The sequence below is a fragment of the Salmo salar genome, chromosome 15 (assembly GCF_965601325.2).
Source record: "Salmo salar chromosome 15, fSalSal1, whole genome shotgun sequence".
Taxonomy (NCBI): Eukaryota; Metazoa; Chordata; class Actinopteri; order Salmoniformes; family Salmonidae; genus Salmo; species Salmo salar.
Genome location: NC_138305.1, coordinates 83808222 through 83822321, shown reverse-complemented (window position 1 = coordinate 83822321; position 14100 = coordinate 83808222). Strand labels below are relative to the sequence as shown.

General features: G+C 40.7%; 1 protein-coding gene across 8 annotated transcripts in view; it reads left to right on the top strand.

Annotated features, from left to right (window-relative positions):
* The window catches only part of kif1b (kinesin family member 1B), a 101283-nt gene that overhangs the window by 63767 nt on the left and 23416 nt on the right, over positions 1–14100 (top strand). For 3 of the 8 annotated variants that reach the window (XM_082962099.1, XM_014145800.3, XM_014145795.3), the window contains 6 exons: positions 4482–4584; positions 4873–4905; positions 5160–5308; positions 7899–8077; positions 9801–9938; positions 10980–11234. In XM_082962099.1, coding sequence (XP_082818225.1) covers positions 4482–4584; positions 4873–4905; positions 5160–5308; positions 7899–8077; positions 9801–9938; positions 10980–11234 — 857 coding nt within the window. The remainder of the gene's footprint in view (positions 1–4481; positions 4585–4872; positions 4906–5159; positions 5309–7898; positions 8078–9800; positions 9939–10979; positions 11235–14100) is intronic. The other 5 variants (XM_014145801.3, XM_014145797.3, XM_014145794.3 and 2 more) reach the window with 3 other exon arrangements.

The window sequence follows — 14100 nt, the reverse complement described above, 5'->3', positions numbered from 1 at the left end:
TGGTTTTATTTTGTACGGTTTGACTTTACTCGCATAAAAACGGTGGATGGAAACGTGGTTAGTGTTATATAAAGCACATTCTTTATGACCATATACTCGATGTTCCGTCTTGTTTTGTGTTTTCGAGTATCAGAAAAACATTTAGCTTAATTCATCTAATGACCTCGATAGTTCATAAATGAATGTGCTCAACAGTTATCCCTTTCTTGAATGAAATGGTTAATTGACCCAGAACTCACACAGGATACTGTTTAGACGTAGTTTACGCCAAATAAATCAACAACCTGTATCTTAACTCACTAATTTGATGCACTGTAATAGAGTAGTCATGATTTATGCAGACACAGTTCAGGCTCCAGTACTTGAATTGATGAAGGCTGATTAAATAAATAAAAACTTTGTTTAGATTTCGAATTACGTAGCATGATGCATCACACAAAGGACTACACATTGTCTTCATAATTAGAATATTATTTGTTAGCCATGCTCCGCTATTACCACAAAATAGTGCTTTTTGGTTTGTTTTTACAAAATACACCAAGTCGGTGCAGTCTGAAATAATGATATTCAAAAAAGTTTTTCCCAAAGAAAGTTCATTCTTTCTATTAGACTAGAGGATAGTAATTGTTGCTTCAAACTTTAAGAAATGTACCTTTTAACTTGTGGTTTTCCAGATGTTAATGGAAGTAAGAAATTTAGGTTTTTCACTTTAATCATTTCTATGTGATGATATACATTGAACATACCATCACCACATTTCCATCTTGACATACTGAACACCTTGACAGATAGTGTGCATATAAAAAGCTATTATGAATTAGATTTAAAAAGTCAGATTTTTCATATGAAATCCAAGCATATCATACCTGCAATATAAGAGTGAAGGGGATATAGTGCATGCAAATAAGAGTCGTTTCCTGTTTAAACGTTTTGGAAATACTTATTACCAATTATATTTTAAAGTATTATCTTAATTGGAGAGATTTTCTTTTGTCTTTGTAAAGGTGGACTCAACATGGATAATGAGAGTCTTTGAGACCCAAATGGCACCCTATTCCCTGTATAGTAGGGCTGGGGTGATACATTTTTCCAGGGGGTAGTTCAGCTTTAATATTGCAGATAGAATGTGGCTTCCATCGATGTAATTGTCTGCATCATTTCCAATCCCCAATATATAATTCTTGGTAAATATATACAGTACCAGTCAAAAGTTGACACACCTACTCATTCAAGGGTTTTTCTTTATTTTCTACATTGTAGAATAATAGTGAAGACATCAAAACTATGAAATGACACACATGGAATCATGTAGTAACCAAACAAGTATTAAACAAATTAAAATATATTTGAGATTCTTCAAAGTAGCCACCCTTTGCCTTGATGACATCTTTGCACACTCTTGGCATTCTCTCAACCAGCTTCACCTGGAATGCTTTTCCAAAAGTCCTGAAGGAGTTCCCAAATATGCTGAGCACTTGTTGGCTGATTTTCCTTCACTTTGCGGTCCAACTCATCCAAAACCACCTCTATTGGGTTGAGGTCGGGTGATTGTGGAGGCCAGGTCATCTGAACCAGAACTCAATCACTCCCTTTCGTGGTAAAATAGCCCTTACAGGTGTTTTGGGTCATTGTCCTCTTGAAAAACAAATGATAGTCCCACTAAGCGCAAACCAGATGGCATGGCGTATCGCTGCAGAATGCTGTGGTAGCCATGCTAGTTAAGTGTGCCTTGAATTGTAAATAAATCACCAGCAAAGCACCATCACACCTCCTCCTCCATGCTTCACGATGGGAACCACACATGTGGAGATCATCCGTTCACCTACTCTGCGTCTCACAAAGACATGAAGGTTGGAACCAAAAATCTCAAATTTGGACTCGTCAGACCAAAGGAAGTATTTCCATCGGTTACTTGAACTCTGTGAAGCATTTATTTGGGCTGCAATTTTTGAGGCTGGTAACTCTACTGAACTTATCCTCTGCAGCAGAGGTAACTCTGGGTCTTCCTTTTCTGTGGCGTTCCTCATGATAGCCAGTTTCATCATGATGGTTTTTGCGACTGCACATGAAGGAACTTTCAAAGTTATTGAAATGTTCATGATTGACTGACCTTCATATCTTAAAGTAATGATGGACTGTCATTTCTCTTTGCTTATTTGAGCTGTTCTTGCCATAATATGAACTTGGTCCTACCTTGTCACAACACAACTAATTGGCTCAAATGCATTAAGAAGGAAAGAAATTCCACAAAGTAACCTTTAACTAGGCACACCTGTTAATTGAAATTCATTCCAGGTGTCTACCTCATGAAGCTGGTTGAGAGAATGCAAAGAGTGTGCAAAGCTGTCATCAAGGCAAAGGGTGGCTACTTTGAAGAATCTGAAATGCATAAAATATATTTGGATTTGTTTAACACTTTTTTTTGGTGACTACATGATTCCATGTGTTATTTCGTAGTTTTGATGTCTTCTATTATTCTACAATGTAGAAAATAGTACAAATAAAATAAAACCCTTGAATGAGTAGTTGTGTCCAAACTTTAAAAAAAAGTTTGAGGTCACATAGAAATGTCTGTGTTTTTGGAGGGGGAAAAAACACTATTTTTATGGACCAAAAAAATAAAAAATAAAATTGAACAGAAATACAGTGTAGACATTGTTAATGTTGTAAAACACCAGTCTCAACGTCAACAGTGAAGAGGCGACTCCGGGATGCTGGCTTTCTCGGCAGAGTTGCAAAGAAAAAGCCATATTTCAGACTGGCCAATAAAAAGAAAAGATTGAGATGGGCAAAAGAACACCGACACTGGACAGAGGAACTCTGCCTAGCAGGCCAGCATCCCGGAGTCGCCTCTTCACTGTTGACGTTGAGACTGGTGTTTTGCGGGTACTATTTAATGAAGCTGCCAGTTGAGGACTTGTGAGGCGTCTGTTTCTCAAACTAGACTCTCTAATGTACTTGTCCTCTTGCTCAGTTGTGCACCGGGGCCTCCCACTCTTTCTATTCTGGTTAGAGCCAGTTTGCGCTGTCCTCTGAAGGGAGTAGGTCACAGCATTGTACCAGATCTTCAGTTTCTTGGCAATTTCTCGCATGGAATAGCCTTCATTTCTCAGAACAAGAATAGACTGACGAGTTTCAGAAGAAAGTTATTTTGTTTCTGGACATTTTAAGCCTGTAATCGAACCCACAAATGCTGATGCTCCAGATACTCAACTAGTCTAAAGAAGTCCAGTTTTATTGCTTCCTTAATCAGCACAACAGTTTTCAGCTGTGCTAACACAATTGCTAAAGGGTTTTCTAATGATCAATTAGCCTTCTTAAAATTATAAACTTGGATTAGCTAACACAACGTGCCATTGGAACACAGGAGTGATGGTTGCTGTTAATGGGCCTCTATACGCCTATGTAGATATTCCATAAAAAATCAGCCATTTCCAGCTACAATTGTCATTTACAACATTAGCCATGTCTACACTGTATTTCTGGTCAATTTCATGTTTTTTCGATGGAGAAAAAATGTGCTTTCTTTCGAAAACAAGGACATTTCTAAGTGACCCCAAACTTTTGAACAGATATATATATATATATATATATATATATATATCTCTTCCTCGTGTCACAGAAACAAAACATTTAACTCTGCCTTAATGTTAGAAACAAACACATTTATGTTGTCATCCAGAGACACTTACATTTATTTTTCAGCTGTAGCACAGAATATTTTGCATAGAGCGGGTTTTTAAAGGACCAAAGAGTTTGGTCTTCATGTTTTCATTACAGTATAACATCCAACATTGAGTGTGTGTGTGTGTGTGTGTGTGTGTGTGTGTGCGATATGAAAGGCGACATTGTTCGCCTGAAGACACTGAACAAAAAGCATGATGTCATCGGGACAACTGTCTCCTGCATGAACGACACCCCTCATTGGATGACATTAGACTCCGCTTCAACCAACCTCTCCAATCTACCAACCTCTTAGATCATTTAATGAATCAGTTTGAAACGTGCAAAATGAATGTTCTTTTAATTGTCACTTTGTGTTAGCATTGCAGTTGCTAGGTTAGACAGTGAAAGGGTTATGAAGCTGAAATGTATCTCATGAAAATCGACAGTGGGTGTGTGTGGACTCCCAAGCTTACCCCTCTCATCCCTTTTTCCCCCATTAGCCTGGTTCACACGAAGGGCTAAACCAAGCAGAGTAGGACCGAGCTGGCCTGGTTACGTATTAACCATAGTTGCTGGAAAATATCATGCGAAAAGGAAACATCTGAGCCAGCATAGTTTTTGGTCCTATAGTGTGAATCAGGCAACCATCTATCTTGATCCCCGCAGGACCTGCTAGCTCTGTCATGGTTGTGGTGTTGTTGTTAATGATGATGATGGTGGTGGTTAGGCCCTCCTCCTGTCCTCCCGTCCTGTCTGTCCATTGGCTGACGGGCGGTGTCCGTTCTCTCCTCTTTGCCCTCTGCCGTGCTTTGCAGGTCTATGAGAGCAAGTTGCAGGAACTTCAGAAACAGGTGGAGACCTGTTCACTGGCTGTGGAGACCCCCGACGAAGAGGAAGATGAAGATGAGGAAGAGGAGGGTGCGTTCTTCTTTCAATCATGAGCAACAAGGAATAGAATTTCACTGCTGTTCATGAACCAGGGGCCATATTCGTCAAGCATCTCAGATTAGGAGTGCTGATCTAGGATGAGGTCTCTCCTGTCCATGTGATCTTGTTCATTAGAACTCTGAGACGCTTTATGAATACAGGCCCAAAAAGCCATTTCAATTAGTTATATTGAGCTTTTTTAATGTGGTCCTGTACTGCACCTGGGTGTGTGTTTTTTTTCATGAGCAAAATGTGTGTTGTCATGTTGACTGCCCATAGAAATCACCCACTCATCAGAAAAGATTGATCAAGGTAACTGAACTCCAAGTAAAACAGTCTTATGACTAATGATGAAACATTCCAGTCTTCCTAACCAGCACAACCACATACTACTACATACTAGTGTCAAAAACAACCCGCCAACATTGAACCCATGAACAATACTTAACATGTACGTACAGTTGCGTGTGTCTGTGTGTGTGCATGTCTCTGTGGCTCTGCGTGTGCGTCTTGTGTGGATTTGAATATATTTGCCACTCTTTGACAATGTCCCCTATCCCCTTCAGTGCCCTGGACACAGCATGAGTTTGAGCTAGCGCAGTGGGCCTTCAGGAAATGGCGGTACCATCAGTTCACCTCGCTCCGCGACCAGCTGTGGGGCAATGCGGTCTACCTGAAGGAGGCCAACGCCATCAGTGTCGAACTAAAGAAGAAGGTAACTATTGTCACAGTATACACTCCAATTCAGTTTAAAACCTCATTTAAACTCTTAATAATAATATTGAAAATTATTATTATATTCTGAACAAAATTCTATCAAATTTGGTCCGGTTCCTGAAACACATGCCCATTGGGGTTGGGCGGGGTTCGCATACACACCTAGTGTCAAAATAGCTGAGGCAATGGCTACATAGCAATAGTTTTAAGTAGCTTCCTCTCCCTGTTTCCTCACTGTCTCCTCTGCATTTATGTGAAAACACAGGATAGGTGAAAGTGGTAGATGCGTGCTGATCCGCAGAGCACAATGTCAATGTACACCATAGAAATAGAATTACTAGAATGGGAATCCCAATTCCAGTCAATGTCATTATATTTACAGTACCATTCAAGTTTGGAAACACCTACTCATTCAAGGGTTTTTCTACATTGTAGAATAATAGTGAAGACATCATAACTATGAAATAACACATAGAATAATGTAGTCACCAAAAAAGTGTTAAACAAATCAAAATACATTTTGGATTCTTTAAAGTAGCCACCCTTTTCTTTGTGACAGCTTACAGCTTTGCACACTCTTGGCATTCTCTCAACCAGCTTCACCTGGAATGCTTTTCTAACAGTCTTGAAGGTGTTCCCACATATGCTGAGCACTTGTTTGATGATTTTCCTTCACTCTGCGTCCAACTCATCCCAAACCGTCTCGATTAGGTTGAGGTTGGACGATTGTGGAGGCCAGGTCATCTGATGCAACACTTCTTGGTCAAATAGCCCTTACACAGCCTGGAGGTGTGTGTTGGGTCATTTTCCTGTTGGAAAAACAAATGACAGTCCCACTAAGCGCAAACCAGATGGATGGAGTATCGCTGCAGAATGCTGTGGTAGCCATGCTGGTTAAGTGTGCCTTGAATTCTAAATAAATCACAGACAGTGTCACCAGCAAAGCACACCATCACACCACCTCCTCCATGCTTCACGGTGGGAACCACACATGCGGAGATCATCCGTTCACCTACTCTCCGTCTCACAAAGACACGGCGGTTGGAACCAAAAATCTCAAATTTGGACTCGTCGTACCAAAGAACAGATTTCCATTGGTCTAATGTCCATTGCTCGTGTTTCTTGGCCCAAGCAAATCTTGTCATCTTAGCTGAGTGGTTTAGTAGTCCTTTAGTCGTGGTTACTTTGCAGCAATTCGACCATAAAGGCATGATTAACGCAGTCTCCTCTGAACAGTTGATGTTGTGTCCGTTATTTTAATTCTGTGAAGCATTTATTTGGGCTACAATCGGTGGTGCAGTTAACTCGAATGAACTTATCCTCTGCAGCAATGGTAACTCTGGGTCTTCCTTTCCTGTGGCGGTCCTCATGAGAGCCAGTGTCATCATAGCACTTGATCGTTTTTGCAACTGCATTTGAATATACTTTCAAAGTTCTTGACATTTTCCGGATTGACTGACCTTCATGTCTTAAAGTAATGATGGACTGACATTTCTCTTTGCTTATTTGAGCTGTTCTTGCCATAATATGGACTTTGTCTTTTACCAAATAGGTCTATCTTCTGTATACCACCACTACCTTGTCACAACACAACCGATTGGCTCAAACACATTAAGAAGGAAAGAAATTCCACAAATAAACTTTTAACTTGGCACACCTGTTAATTGAAATGCATTCCAGGTGACTACCTGATGAAGCTGGTTGAGAGAATGCCAAGCGTGTGCAAAGCTGTCATCAAGGCAAAGTGTGGCTACTTTGAAGAATCTCAAATATAAAATATATTTTGATTCAACACTTTTTTGGTTACTACATCATTCCATGTGTGTTATTTCATAGTGTTGATGTCTTCACTATTATTCTACAATGTACAACATTTTATAAAGATTGAAAAACTCTTGAATGAGTAGGTGTTCTAAAACTTTTGACTGGTACTGTACATAAGATGATGTCACAGGGAAGGACACCACAATGTTTCAAATCAGCAGCGATGGACACTCACGTTTTATGAGTAGCAATCACAACAATACATTCCATGAAGAGGGTAGTTGGAGAAAATACTGAACACAACCCTTCAAATTATGGATGTTGATCTTTGAGATGAAGATGAACACATGGTATGCATCCCAGATGGACCCTATTCATTTTATAGTGCACTACTGTTGACCAGACCTCCCTGGTCAAAAGAAAAGCACAATAAAAGGAAATAGGGTGCCATTTGGGAAGCCTGCGGTCACCGTACTGTTGCCGGTCTGTATGGACGCGTCCCAAATGGCTCCCTATATAGTGCACTACTTTTGACCCCTAGTAGTGAACTGTATAGGGATTTGGGTACCATTTGGGGGGGACACATGGTCTACCTGATCTAGAGGAGCTTGTGATTTCTATTCTGAGTATAGACATGTCAGGTTGTAGGAGCAGGCTGATGGATGGTAGAGGGGAAAGGACTTTCAGGTTTCCTACTGCTCTTTATTTATCACAAGCTTCTACTCTCCTATTATTTATGCCCTTTGGCGTTCTTTTCTTGAACATAGGACTCCACCCCTGCCTTCATTTTTGACTTCTCCTTCTCCCACTCCCCCATCTTTCAGGTGCAGTTCCAGTTTGTATTGCTGACGGACACCCTGTACTCACCGCTTCCCCCGGAGCTGTCGCCCCCCGAGCTGGAGAAGGAGCGCGACTCACGCCCGTTCCCCCGCACCGTGGTGGCTGTTGAGATACAGGACCTGAAGAATGGCGCCACGCACTACTGGTCCCTGGAGAAGCTCAAGTAAGACCCTGGGTCATGTTCATTAGGGCACATTGTAGCAAAACGTTTTGCAACAAAATTAAAATGAGTGTTTCTTATTGGGCAGTTCCAGGTAGTGCCTCCTTTTTCTTCCATTTAGTACCTAATGAACACAAACAACCCTGGTCTCCTAGTTGTTGATTCTTAGTTGATTCTGGGGTCAATCCTGGGTCAGCTACAGTCATTTTAGCAAAGGGGGTTGAAATTCAGTTTATAAACTGGAAATTGCCCGTTACTTTGGATGTTAAGATGATCAATTACACAGGTTTCAATTCACTTCCTGAATTGAGTTGATTTGGATTCATATGATATTGCCACAGCTTACCTTGATTTTGATGCCCACTTATGATATCCGTGATGCCATCCCTCATTGCATCCTTAAGGGAGGTGTATGATAAAGGGTACAGGGCCTATATTCACAACGCTCGCTGATCTAGGATCAAGTCACACCTGTCCATATACTATTCGTTGTTATCGAAAAGGCAAAACTGATCCTAGATCAGCACTTCAGTTATATTGGTGCTGTATCTAATAAACTAAAGTGTATGTGCATTGATTTTAACCTGACTCAATTGATCTCAAAACCCACAATTATAAATGTGAAAAACCCTGCATAATCCTCATTGATTGATTTCATTCTTACTAATAACCCCCATAAAAATGTTTTTGCATATGAAATGAGTCTTTGCATTTGTCAGTGATCATTGTCCCATAGTATGTATTAGAGATGCCAAACTGCAAAAAATGAATCCCTGTGTAAATAAGAATATACATTTTAAAACGTGTTCTCCTCAGGGGTTTGTACACAACTTGTTATTCACTTATTTACAGTCTCCTGTATTCCAGGCCCTGAGTTGGCTCTAAAACGTTTGTCCTCCATTTTTGATTGCAGAATCATTAACCCATATTTTTTACCTGACGAATATATCTGGTACTATCCCCAAGGTTTGGAAGGTGGCCCATGTACTACCCCTTCACAAAGGTGGTGACCATTTGCGGCTGGCTTCTGGGTTAAGCGAGCAGTGTGTCAAGAAGCTGTGCGGCTTGGCAGAGTCGTGTTTCGGATGACGCATGGCTCTCGACCTTTGCCTCTTCCGAGTCCGTATGGGAGTTGAAGCGATAGGACAAGACTAACTACCAATTCGATATAAAATAAAGAAGCTGAGAATTTAAAATTGCTTCTATAGAAGAAAACTGATCATTCAGTTGACGCTCCTACCGGTCCGAGACTATGGCGACATTTTCTATATATGAATGCAGCTGCCACTTCATTAAAGCCGTTAGATGCATTTTACCGCAGCGTTTTATTACGGGCGACTAGTTTAGTACACGACTGCGTTCTCTACCAGAAAGTTGTCTGGCCCTCTGATGTAACGTAAGTCAATATTTATTAGATGTATTGGGTAAAAGAGACCTTGGTCTTAACATGACTCGCTGACAAAATAACGGTTAAGAAGTTCTAATAATAATAAACTTCACACTACTTGGCTAAGCTGAACTGAGCCAAGCTTTACCGCGTTGGCCTGGTTACACATTCATCTACCATAGTTGCTGGTGTGGAACAGTGCTGGAAAGGAAAAGGTGGAGAGAAAATATCCACGGCAGTTCAGTACTGTTCAGGTCGGCACGATAGGGTGATGGGAAAACGGTATCAGTGGAATGAAGCGAAACTGTTGTCTAAGTGGAACTCTGATATGATTTGCAGGCAGAGGCTGGACCAGATGAGAGAGATGTACGACCGCGCCGGGGAAATGGCTTCCTCCAATCAGGACGACAACGAGGGGGCTCTGACTGGAAATGACCCCTTCTATGACCGCTTTCATTGGTTCAAATTGGTGGGGAGGTACGTACGACGCAACACTGGCTACAACAATTCCTTTGTTACATTTTTCTTGTTAGACTTCTATTTGTCACTTCTGCTGTCTTTGGTTGGGTATTTTAGATGTAAAGGAGTTGCTTTATGGAGTTGAAAAGCAAAGCGGTTGGTTTTGTTATGTGGACGGATACCCTCAGCTGTTTTGAGGAGCTTTCATGAATCATTCATGAAATGGAATCCATTTACACTTCCACGATTCCATTATTCATTTTTATGTCTGTGCTGTTGGATTGATTCATTTTCTGTCCTTATAGCCTCATGTTTTAATTATTTCACATCTTTCAATAAGCACATTTCATTTATGTTTTATGTTGATAGTGTACATTCTATGCCCTTATGATGTTTTTTATTTGTTGGACCCTTACAACATTTCACTCTTCGTTTGTTATTTTCATTTGGTGATTTATTTATTTTTCTTTAATTTTATCAATGTCATTTCATGTATACAGTATGTCCTTGTTTTGTTACTAACCACTATGTCTACGCCTTATGTTTTTGTACAAAAACAAATGTTGTAACAATTATGTTTGTGTTTCTTGTGATGTAGTGTTTCAGTTAAATAAGACTAGTACTAGTCGTAAAGTTAACACTAGACTACTAACAAATGTAAGTAAGCTTTTGTTCTTATAATTCAAATGCTGTTTCTCGTGTTAACATAACTTTATCAATATGGACAGTGTCAACAATATACATGTTAGCAATTTAGCGGACGCTCTGATCCAGAGCAACTTACAGTAGTGACTGAATACATGTAACTTTTTCGTACTGGTCTGAAACCTACAACCCTGGCGTTGCTAGCAACGTGCTCTACCAAATGAGACCAGTGTATCCCTCTCCAACTGTGCACCATGACAGACTTTAATCTTCAAGTCAGTCTTTCACATTACAGTACAATCCACTCAAGCCAAACTATAACTCTCCTTTGTTAACTTCACTTGGCTGCTTGCCTCCCTGCATCCCATCACCCTCCCTCCCGGCCCTCCCCTTGTACCCTTCCCTCCCCCTTAGCTCCCCCATCTTCCATGGCTGTGTCAACGAGCAGCGGCTGGCCGACCGCACGCCCTCACCCACCTTCTCCACGGCCGACTCAGACATCACAGAGCTGGCGGACGAGCGACAGAGCGAGATGTCGGACTACTTGGACGACGAGGCGTTCGTGGACGACACCAGCTCAGACGCTGGCACCGAGGAGGGCTCGGATATCTTCAGCGACGGCCAGGATCCCTTCTACGACCGCTCCCCCTGGTTCATACTGGTGGGAAGGTTGGTGACCACCCATGATGATGATCTGAACCACCATGTCAGTCATTTTGTGACCGTGTCACACGTGACATTACACAGGCTCTGGAAGAGGGGGTGGGGAGAAGAGTGCTGGCTCATTTCACTCAGGGGCAAATACTAACTTAAACTTAAATTCAATGTTCACTTAGTCCACATACAGTGAGCTCCAAGTATTGGAACAGTGCATATTTTGTTTGTTTTGGCTCTGTACTCCAGCACTTTGGATTTGAAATGATACAATGACTTACAGACGCACAAATACCATGCTCCCCCAAAAATGCTAACCTCCCGTTATTGACAGGTTAACATGTCTTGGGGGTATAATATTTGTGCATCTGTACATTTCTCACTCATCATTATTCACTATTCATTCTGTATTATCCGTAATCATGGCAGCATCCACATTAATGTTGAAGGGTTCATGGCACATATTCTATTCTTATTTACCATAAGTGACTCCAGAATGGCACAGTACATTATTTACCATTCATTTCTGTTGGGCACAAAATCATGTGAAACAACCAAAACAAACAGCAAATGCCTCCAACACATTTTGAGCCACAAGCTTGATGTAGTCATTGCATGCTATGAATATGGGACCAAATACTTAACTTTTTACTACTTTAATACAAATATAAGTGAATAAGTCCCAATAATTTTGGTCCCCCAAAATCGGGTGACTATGTACAAAAAGTGCTGTAATTTCTAAACGGTTCACCCTCAAATTAAATCTGACAGTCTGCACTTTAACGTCATTGTATCATTTCCAATCCAAAGTGCTGGAGTACAGAGCCAAAACAACAAATGTGTCACTGTCCCAATACTTTTGGAGCGCACTATAAGTAGAGTTTTCACTTAGTCATGCATTGATTCCCCATAAGGGGGGTGTGTGATAGTTAGAGCTGTGAAGCATAGCTTTGGAGGTACAAAAGGCGTCTTTTTTTAATTTGGCTACCATATCCGATTCTAGGGCTGATGATATAATTGAAACGTATTCCCACCCATCAAAATGATCTTGTGTGCTGAGTAGTCCACTTACACCTCAAACTGTTAGGTTTTTTTCAAACGTCTCATTCATTGAATTGAGTGCTCTCAACTGAGTGTTTGTGTGGCTGAATGTTTTAGTCTGACACAACCAATAAAACATAGAAACAAGTTATCACTTATTCATACTGTGAGTCTGAAACATCCCCTCAGTGTCAATGATGCAAGGATATCTGAGACATGTCTCCTCGGCTGCATCCCAAACGGCACCCTATTCCCTATAAAGTGCACTACTGTCTTTATTGCTGATTTTAAAAAGTAGTGTGTAGGGAATAGGGTGCCATTTGGGACCCTTTTCTATGTATTGCAAGATGGTAGACTGAAAAGAAGCATAATGTGTCACACTGCTATGGAGCAGTGTCTTATTTGTAAGGCCTCATTTAGAATCAAGGCAGGCAGAGTAGAAAATTCTAGAATTAGAATAGAGCCAGCACCGTCATCCTCCAGGCGTGTTATTTCATCTGTAGATATAGAATGACATTCTATTTCTATGGCTTAATACCGCTCTGCTCCAGATGCCACCATTTTTTGCTCCCGGGTGAAGTTTCCACTATGTACAGATGTAGGATTAGCTTCCCCTCCCCCAATCCCCATTAGTGGAGAAAATGCTAAACTGACCCAGTATACAATCGGGGCAACTTCACCCTACAACTCATCTGTTTTTGTGGTATCTGTAGTGGCTAATTCATTGTCCATTTGTTTTGGTGATTATTATTTTTAATCTTCATTACCTTATTTTATTATATTTTATTTTTATTTGAATTGTATTTTGCTTTGCTTTGTTGTCAATGTCCGTAGTCATATTTGTTAACAGTATACAGTACCAGTCAAAAGTTTGGACACACCTACACATTGAAGGGTTTTTCTTAATTTTTTACTATTTTCTACATAGTTTTGATGTCTTCCCTATTATTCTACAATGTAGAAAATAGTACAAAATTAAGAAAAACCCTTCAATGAGTAGGTGTGTCCAAACTTTTGACTGGTACTGTATGTGTGATACAATGGCAATGATATCAATTACCCATATAATAACAATGATGACGTTAATAATTGTAGGAGTGGAGGTGATACTGATTTCAAATTCACATTAATGATATCAAGTAAATAATCTTAGTGGTAAAAAAAATACTACACATATGTATTTATAGTACATCTGAATAAACTCAGTTTGTATTTCAGATGTCATAGCCACCGCATCTGGTCTCAGGCTGCATCCCCAATGGCACCCTGTTCTCTATATAGTGCACTACTTTTGACCCGGGCCCATAGGGATGAAAATTAGTGCGCTATGTAGGCAACAGGGTGCCATTTGGGATCCAGTCTCAGTCAGACGGCAGATCGATGCAGGCCCAGCCAGTCTGTCCTGTTAACAGCCCTACCTGCGTCATCATGACTAAAGATATTTCAGCTATATTTCTCCTCTCTCCATCGCCTCAGCTTTGAGTTCTCCTGCACAGGGAGGGGGAGAGTTAGGGCAACGGGGGCGCTGCAAATCAACCCCCACAAAGCAACAACACGTCAATGTGTGACTAAAGCCCGTCGACATAACAAGCGAGTCGGCTCTGGCTGCTGCATTTCAATTTAGCTAGTATTGCTGTTTTACCATTCAACAACATGCCTGAAAGAGATTGTTTTTATTTTTGCTGCAATATCATTTTAGCAGTTTGTCTATTTTTGTGTTTGTCTATTCTGAAATATCTCTTAATTTGTGATTGAATGCATTTCTCAGTTTACCATAAGGTCACATCCCAAATGGCACCCTATTCCCTATATAATGCCCTACTTTTGACAAGGTCCCATA